Below are 9657 nucleotides of genomic sequence, written 5' to 3'. Positions count from 1 at the left end.
TTTTAAATTATCGTTTCTTTAGTTACTAATGGATCACACATTCATTAAGATACATTCTAACGTCATTTTGGTTGCTAGTCAAAGTTTCTCACTATAAGTCAGTCAATCAAGCGTAAACAATAAACTTATGTCCAGAACGGAAAAACCATACAACAATAGTAGGCATAACACAACACATGCAACACACTCAAAGCATTGTCTTCACAAATAAAACTTAAACAAAACAGTGCAATTTTATTCATCTGAGTTTGCGAAGCTTGATACAAATGAGTGAAAACATGCATCAATCAATGAAAGTCGTAAACAAAGAATCTGAAGAGCTTTACAACTTCTTGAATCTGACATACTGGTTGTTTACCATTAAAAAAATTTCCGGAAATTCCGGGTGGGAACTTCCCAATGGAAATTCGTGTTCCATTTACAGATTTCTCGTCTTTCTCACTAGTCCCAAGCCTTTTTCACAGCCAGGTCTCACGGCTCCTCAACTAAAATGGCGGGTCAGTCTTATGTTAGTTCTTCATAGGTGAGTTTTCAGGGTATAATCGAGTGCTCTACTCAAGTATTTGCATTAGATCTACAAAATATACTGTATCACGATAAATGGTAGGTGAAATTTGTGCCTGAAGCAAAGCTTTCTTTGGGCAGAGCAAGTATTCATCGATCGAATATGCCGACAAAGAACATTCAAAATAGCGTTAATATTGTGGCACAGATAGCGTCTCATGAACGTTGTAGCCGCTGCAAGGATACTTATTTCCCCATCATTTTTGAATTTATCAGACTTTCCTCGTCAATTAAGAACTTTATGACTTCATGCATCATCACCTTTCGCGGACGATTCGAGAGAGCAACAGAAACTGAACAGCGAGGAGCGTGTGAACGAATGAGACTCCGTGTAAATGGAACGCACTCTTCCCAACGGAAATTTTCCGAAATTTCTTGTTAATGGTAAATACTCACTCCTTTCAACTTTCTCGTTCGTATTCGTCGCCGTCTTTTCTTTTTGAATTTCAGGAAAAACGACAAAGAATTGCATCTAGCTTATGGCGATGAATATCAGTGATAGATTTCTTGCTTCGTTTCGCTGCACTTACGTTCACCCAAGTTTTGTACTATTGGGGGTGTTTTGCTCTTGATTTTTTTTTTCTTAGTGTGGCTAGCTCCTCTTCTGACAACGTTGAAAATTTCTTTATTTTGTTACTATTGCTGAAAAGCTCAAAAGGAGTGGAAAAACGTAGCAAACAAGCCTTATAAAATCCGCCATTGTCGACTAACAATGCGACAAGTTTACAGGGCTGACGCTATGCTTTGTGCTAATTGGCTAATATCCGTCAAATGGTGTTTCTTCTTCGACTTGTTCGGCTGAGACAAAACTGTCCAATTTATCTTAAATTGGACAGTTTGTGCAGTTCACCTAAAAGTCCTAATTGAAACTATACAAATTTAATCCCAAATTGGACAGTTCTCAGAAATTAAGGAAAAATAGCTGCGCTGACAATATATGATTTACTGACAGCTATATAATTATATAATATCAAAGAGCTCTTGAAGCCACGACTGAATTTTTTTCACCAAGTTTTTAGTTTAGTTTTCATTCCTTTAAAATATATGAGCAGCAGGCATTTCTTTGATGCACATGATAACCGATTATCATGATGCACATGATAATCGGCGGAATGTCTATTACACTGATGTAATATATATTCGTCTCACGTGACTTAGCATGTCTGATTCGCACACTCGTGTAGGTATTAGGATGAGGAGCGAGTGGTTGTGAGTTCAAATCCCAGAGGAGACAGGTTTTTTTTCTTTTTTTAACTCGTAGCACTAAAATGGTTTGATTATTACATCGCTCCGTAGGTATGCATTGCAGAATAATTTACATGTAAGCCGTTAAGTTATAACGCTGTAAATAAATATATCAGAACATATTGACTGATTCAGGTATAATTGTACTTGTGCTGTTACATCTCAAAAGCTTTTTCATTTTCTTGCGAACAAGCAGCCACGCACTCGATTGGTTTCTAGATAGATCCGTCGTTGATGAAGCTTATGTGGAACCCGATTTAGTTGTCGAATGCTCCTTCATGTACGACGCTAGCTCGAAAGATAGACACGAAAGTTATCGATCGATTAATGGCTCTCAATGTTCACTTTTTTGGTGGTCGATTACTTAATTCTACACGTAATTGTTAGCGATATTTTGTTTCTTTGCTTCTTGTTTTTCTTGTAAACCTCTTTAAGTTTAAAAGGCCGCCTTTATACGGCCGCCTTGCTATACTCTTTCTACTAGTGGAGTTACAGACGGTGGACCGACCGACCAACGAGTGCCATTGGGCTAGCTACTAAACTTCCTGAATTAAAAATTCAGTCGTAAAAATGAGAGATTATATGGACAGGCGGGTTACCTTTCCTATCTGGGGACCTCACCTCCATGTAAACAGGCCCTAAGATTCACTATTTCCAAGTTCTGTCTATGATTCAGCCTATTTTTATTCGTCTGGGGGAGGGGGGAAGGTTACCGCAATACTACGTCGTTCGTTGTCTTTAGAGGACTGGGTACACCGAAAGTGAAGATTGCGTAAGTCTCAGTTCCCACAAGCAACTTGCAGATACGAGAAGAAGAGCAGCCGTCCGATAGGCCAGAACCCGCTCAAATTGCTAGAGATCGGACTAGGGTCATCTATCCGACGTGATAAAAGTCAAATTTCATGATTGCATCGAAAGCATACTTTAAGAAAAAAAGCATAATTTTTGAAAATAATTTGGAAAATAATCGGGCTCTACTAATAGCATTATATGCTCTTTTCTACTAGCGCAATCTATAAGGACCTATTCTTTTCTTCTCAAGCATGATGTCAAAATAATAGCCGCAATTGTTACTAGACAACAGCTAACAATACATAGTCTTCGTGAACACCAAACTAGTTCATAGGCGCCGGGGGATGGGGAGTAGGTCACCGAATCAAAAATTTCAGTGCCGAAAGTATCGCTAGTGCAGCATAAAATTGGTTTATCAAGATATTCATCAGTCGTGATCTTTTCACAAATCGTTACATCAGGATCGTGCTTGGCGAAATAATATGGTGTAGGACTTTTAACTAGGTATGCGTTGGCTAGGTGTACGATGAGCTCCCCCCCCCACACACACACACACACACACACACAGACACACACGTTTCAAAACGCTCCGTTGCCTCTGTAGCTCTAACTTAGGCTTCGTTTAAATCATCTACACTACATTTCTGGCCAATACAGTATGCCATATAACTTAATATAATAACCGCAATGATTCGATTTAGCGCCCTCCTTCCAATAAGCGCCCCCCCCCTTTCGAATGTTTCTTTGTCAATAAGCGCCCCTATTCCAATAAGCGCCCCCCATTTATGAATATTCACCGTACCGTACATGTATATATTTACTGCTGAAATGAACAATTCTTTTAAAAGTAACTGACCTTTTTGCAATTTGTTACTGTTATAGTTTCTGATATTGTTAGTTATTTGTTAGGTATTTTAATATCTATTAAAGTTTTATTTTGAACATTTGGTTGTTTCTCAAAATGTTAAATAAGCGCCATCCCTTGCCGTGCCAAAAGTAAATAAGCCCCCCGGGCGCTAAATCGAATCATTAACGGTGTTACAAAAAATTGTGTTACTTCCGAAACTGAGCGTGACATTGTTCGTGACATTGTCCATGTGACGTATTTTCCCACGAGGATGTTTATTTTTAGACTTTCGCTTAGGCCACGTGATAGAGACTTTCCAAGAAGAACTTGAGACGAGAAGTGTTTTTTGAGTTGATTGTCGAAGGGTGCGACATGTTAAGCTGGAATTGAGTAAAATTGTTGTGTTACCGAGAATCCTGCGTTCAGTCTGGTAAACGTTTACTTCACCAAACCGAATCCATTCGTAACATTGGGGGCCCGTCCGGGAGTGAAGCATAAGAAGCGTTTACTTTACTACCGTAACCAGGAAAGGTGCAAATTTATTCAAGTTGTGTGGTTTGTGGCGATTTTGTGAAGTTTATCGTCGAGGAGAATCGAAGGACAAGCAAGCGGCATCTGTGAGAATTGTTTGTTTTGATTATTTGCTGTGTGTAGAGCACAAGAAGTGTTTATTTACTAACCTAACCGCTAGAAAGGAACAGTTTCTTTCAAGGTGTGTGGTTTGTGTCGATTTGTCGAGTTTATCGTCGAGCCGGAGAATCGAAAGTAATTGTGTGGATTGTTTGTTTGACTATTTGCCGTGTGTGAGTGGAGCACAAGAACGAAGAGTTTATTTACTACCGTAATCGCAGGAAAGAAACAAATTAATTCGAAGTGTGTGGTTTGTGGAACTTATCGTCGAGGATAATCGAATTACAAGTGAGTCGCGTTTGTGAAGATTGTTTGCTTCGATTATTTTGTGGTAAACTTTTAAGCGTCTTTAGCAATGGAGAAGTTTATTCAGATGGGAGAAAAGTTTGGACTCGAAGGAGAAAAGCTGTTGAAATTCGTAAAAGAACAAGAGGAGAAAGAGGAAAGACTTCAGAGAGAAAAAGAACACAACAAGAGGAGAAAGAAGAGAGACGTCGACAACAAGCCGAAGAGAGAGACGAGAAACGTCGGCAAGAAGAAGATGAAAGAGAAGCAAGGCGCCAGGAACGCGATCTCCGAAAAATGGAAAGGGAAGTGGAACTTTTGAGACAGAGAGAAGCGATCGAAGCCGCGAAAAGACAGCATGAGTTAGATCTAGCACGTTTGGCGGGAGATGGACATTTCCCCGCACAACCGAACAATAACAAAGAGGAACGAGCCAAGACCCCTAAACTACCGTCATTTGTGGACGGTAAGGATGACCTCGATGCCTATCTCCAGCGTTTTGAACGGTTTGCGACGAACGCTAAGTGGGAGAAGAATGGTTGGGCTACAAAGCTTAGTGCTCTGTTGACAGGACGCGCCCTGGATGTTTATTCACGGTTGTCAGAGGAGGCCGCTACGGATTACGATAAAATGAAACTGGCACTGATGAAGAGGTATGATTTAACTGAGGACGGCTACCGTCATAAATTTAGAGTATCTAAGCCTGAGATTGATGAAAGTCCTGATCAGTTTGTTGTGCGCTTGAGTACATATCTAATGCGGTGGGTCGAACTCTCTAAGACCACTAAGAGCTTTGATGGCCTAAGAGATTTGATAGTCAAGGAGCAATTCATCAATTCATGTCCGAAGGAACTAGCCATTCACTTACGTGAAAGGGCTCCAGAGACACTGGAACAGATATCCCAGATTGCTGACCAGTACTTACAAGCTCATGGAAAGCACGTGTTTAGTAGTGGACGAAGTAGACCACCAGCCCCACCCCAAAAGGATGATGACGCAAAGAAACCGCCCATTCATCCTAGCCAGGTACAGTGCTACAAGTGCAATGGTCGAGGGCATAAAGCTGCCAACTGTCAAGCCGTATCAAGGTTGTGTTTCTAGTGTGGAAGGCAAGGACATGAAGCGAGAAATTGCCAAGTGTCTCTCAAAGTGAATTTGCCGAAGGCTGGAGGATCGAGTAAGCCTCGTGTACCCGCAGCACCACGTGACCAAGTGAGTGCTGGCTGTCTAGTTCAGCCACCCCAGCTAAACGCTACGCCAGAGGAAGTCAAGTCTTGTATTGAAGAGGATCAGCTCCTTTTAGCCTGTGGAAAAAGGATTCCGTTGCTTAGCAATGCGTGCGTGGAGCCGTTGACTGGAGCTAGAAGCAAGATGCCTGTTGTAAAGGGTAGAGTGGGTGAAAAGACAGTGGATGTTTTGAGAGACACTGGTTGCAGTGGTATTGTAGTAAAGAAGGAGTTAGTTTCAGAGGAGCAGTACACTGGTGACTTCAATTGTATGCTGCTTATAGACAATACTGTGAGAAAAGTACCTATTGCAAAGATCACTGTGGACACCCCTTACCTGTCAGGAGAAGTTGAAGCACAGTGCCTTCCCAATGCGATCTATGACCTTATCGTTGGTAATGTGCCTGGTGCAAGAGCCGCAGATGACCCAGACCCCAGCTGGCAGGAAGCGTGTGCCGTGACCACTAGAGGTCAAGCTAAGAAAGCCGGAGAACATACCCCATTGAAGGTGCCAAGTTCATCAGAGAGTCCCATAGTAGATAGAGAGAAGCTTATGCAGTTGCAGCGTGAGGATGCGAGTCTGAAGAAGTACTGGGACCGCGATGACACTCGAGTGAAGGGCCAAGCTGAGATCTCATTTGAGCGAAAGAGCGGAGTCCTGTATCGAGTTTACAAGCACCCGTACGTAAATAGTGGAAAGCCCGTGAGACAAGTTCTGGTTCCAACCCCGTTGAGACGCCAAATCATGGATGTAGCTCACGGGTCAATAATGGGTGGACACATGGGCATAAAGAAGACAGCTGACAAAATTCAGGCTGCGTTCTACTGGCCTGGTATCCAAGGAGATGTCACGCGACATTGTAAATCCTGTGATGTATGTCAGAAGACCGTACCAAAGGGGTCAGTCCCCAAAGTTCCGTTGGAGAAGATGCCGATAATTGACAAGCCGTTTAAGAGAGTAGCAATCGACCTGATTGGTCCGATAAGCCCACCAAGCGAGGAAGGTCACAGATACATACTGACGCTCGTGGATTATGCAACTCGATACCCAGAAGCTGTCCCGTTGAAGAACATTGATACAGAAACCGTTGCAGAAGCCCTAGTAGACATCTTCAGCCGCCTTGGAGTACCGGAAGAGATCCTTAGCGATCTGGGAACACAGTTTGTCTCTGAATGTATGAAGGAGGTAATGCGTCTCTTGAGCATCAAGCAGCTGACGACAACTCCGTACCACCCCATGTGTAATGGTATGACCGAAAAGTTTAATGGATCACTGAAGTTAATGCTGAAAAGATTGTGCAGTGAGCAGCCAAAGCAGTGGCATCGCTACATCAACCCGCTGCTGTTTGCCTACCGTGAAGTTCCCCAGGAGTCTACAGGATTTGCACCGTTTGAGCTATTGTATGGGAGAGCTGTCAGAGGACCCATGTACATTCTGAAGGAACTGTGGACGAAAGAAGTAGAAGAACCAGAAGTAAAGAACAGTTACCAGTATGTCTTCGAGCTGCGCGAGAAGCTAGAAGATACTCTCAACCTTGCCCACAGTGAGTTGCAGAAATCCCAGCAGAAAGGGAAGCACTACTATGACCGCAAAACGAAGGTCCGCAAGCTCCAGCCAGGGGACAAGGTACTTGTATTACTGCCAACTGACCACAACAAGTTGCTAATGCAGTGGAAAGGCCCTTTTGAAGTCAGCGCTGTTGTAGGCCTTAACGATTACAAGGTCAAAGTCAAGGGCAAAGAGAGAGTTTACCATGTCAACCTTCTCAAGAAGTATTTTGAGCGAGAGGAGCCAGCAGAAGTGTCAGCGGTGGCAATTGAGGCTGAGACTGAGGAGACAGAAGTTGAAGCCGACTTCCTGGAGATTGGAGGATATGTACCGAAGGAGTCTATCCATGACGTGACTACAGGACCCAATCTTAGAATTGACCAAAGAGATGAGTTTATGGACCTGGCACACCAGTTCTCGAGTCTATTCACCGAAGCGCCTGGTACCACGAACTTGGTTCAGCACCACATCAAGCTTACGTCAGAGGAGCCAGTCAGATCTAAGCCGTATCCTGTTCCGTACAGCCTCAGAGAATCTCTTAAGGAGGATATTAACGATATGATTAAGATGGGCGTGGTCAGAGAATCTAATTCGCCGTATTCGTCACCCGTTGTTGTTGTGAAGAAAAAGGATGGGACGAACAGGGTATGCGTTGATTACAGAAAGTTAAACAAGCTAACTGTATTTGATCCTGAACCAATGCCAACTGCAGAGGAGCTTTTCCAGAAATTAAACGGTGACAAGTACTTTTCGAAGATTGACCTTAGCAAAGGATACTGGCAGATAACCATACCGGAGGAAGATATCCCGAAGACAGCCTTTGTAACGCCTGATGGGTTGTATGAGTTCTTGAAAATGCCATTTGGGATGGTTAATTCCGCAGCAACCCTTAAACGCGCCATGAAAAGATTACTGAAGGATCTGCCAAACGTCGAATTCTACTGGGACGATATCCTAGTCCACACCCGCACGTGGGAGGAGCATCTCGAAGCCCTTCGTGAGCTATTCAAGCGACTACTACAGTTCGGGATGACAGTCAGACCAAGCAAGTGCATTTTTGGCGTAGACAGTGTTGAGTTTCTTGGTCATCAGTTGCAGTGTGGTCTAGTAGGACTTCATGAGGATAACGTGGCTAAGATTAGAGACGCCCCAAGACCTAGCACCAAGAAGCAGATCCGTTCGTTTATGGGATTGGCCGGATACTATCGAGATTTCATCCCAAATTTCGCTGCAGTGGTAGCTCCCCTCTCGGACCTAACACGCAAGGGCCAGCCAAACAGAGTGGAGTGGGGTGAAGCCCAGGAGAGAGCCTATCAGTCAGTCAAGGCACACCTTACAAGCACGCCAATTCTGCATCTTCCTGATCCTAGCAAGACGTACTACTTGAGAACTGACGCATCAGATAATGGCATTGGCGCTGTTCTAATGCAAGAGCACGAAGGAAAGCTGTTTCCAGTTTGTTACGCTAGCAAGAAACTGTCCAATGCGGAGCGGAATTATTCTACTATCGAGAAGGAGTGTTTAGCCATTGTGTGGGGGATCAAGAGATTTCATCTATACTTGTATGGAGTACGTTTTGTACTGCAGACAGATCACGAGCCTCTCAAGTACATGAACAGTGCTAAGTTCGTGAACAGTCGTCTTATGCGCTGGACGATCTTTCTTCAGAGCTATAACCTGAAGGTTGAAGCTATCAAGGGATCAGACAATGTTGGAGCAGACTACCTAAGCCGAGTGGTTAAGTAAGAAGGACAAATCTAAGACACTGGACTACCCCCAATTCTGTAAAGTCAATTTTTCGTTATTATTGAGAAATGTTTGCAAATTTCTTTTCAAGAGGGGGTTATGTTACAAAAAGTTGTGTTACTTCCGAAACTGAGCGTGACATTGTTCGTGACATTGTCCATGTGACGTATTTTCCCACGAGGATGTTTATTTTTAGACTTTCGCTTAGGCCACGTGATAGAGACTTTCCAAGAAAAACTTGAGACGAGAAGTGTTTTTTGAGTTGATTGTCGAAGGGTGCGACATGTTAAGCTGGAATTGAGTAAAATTGTTGTGTTACCGAGAATCCTGCGTTCAGTCTGGTAAACGTTTACTTCACCAAACCGAATCCATTCGTAACAAACGGTATGCAAGGAGAAAGTTTCTTAGTATTTGAAGAACTAGCCCAAAATGTGATTTCGAACATTACTGCTGCCAAGCTGAATTCAGATAAGGAATAACTCCAAATAAGGAGTTCTTTCCTTTAGCAATTTTAAGTTTTGTATTAGTGTACTGTTTCGTTATTAGTGTACTGTTAAGATGACTAATGATGTCTGACAGTTTTTACGCTGTGTCTATGACTATCGAGCCGTCCAGTGACAGTTGACCACAGCCTCATATAAAATCCACCTTATCAGTGTATAGCTTTGACATTTTGTTGAAAACCCGAATTGAGCTTAGCAACAATGATTTTCTAAATCAGCGTCCTCGAGTTATTAAAAATAGCTATGTTGCCAAAACTTAATTTTCTCGAG

The 9657-nt window shown here is 42.9% G+C and overlaps 1 protein-coding gene across 1 annotated transcript; it reads left to right on the top strand.

The window, feature by feature from the left end:
• Positions 1-1756: 1756 nt before the first annotated feature.
• On the top strand, positions 1757-8884 carry LOC144665086 (uncharacterized). Its single transcript, XM_078526261.1, has 3 exons — positions 1757-1773; positions 4423-5389; positions 5465-8884. Exons 1-3 carry the CDS (start codon positions 1757-1759, stop codon positions 8882-8884), a joined length of 4404 nt encoding a protein of 1467 aa, XP_078382387.1.
• Positions 8885-9657: the final 773 nt, after the last annotated feature.

Source organism: Oculina patagonica, chromosome 9 (assembly GCF_052425735.1).
Source record: "Oculina patagonica isolate OP01 chromosome 9, crgOcupat, whole genome shotgun sequence".
NCBI lineage: Eukaryota > Metazoa > Cnidaria > Anthozoa > Scleractinia > Oculinidae > Oculina > Oculina patagonica.
The sequence above is the reverse complement of the archived record's forward strand: the minus strand, read 5'-3'. Positions and strand labels throughout refer to the sequence as shown.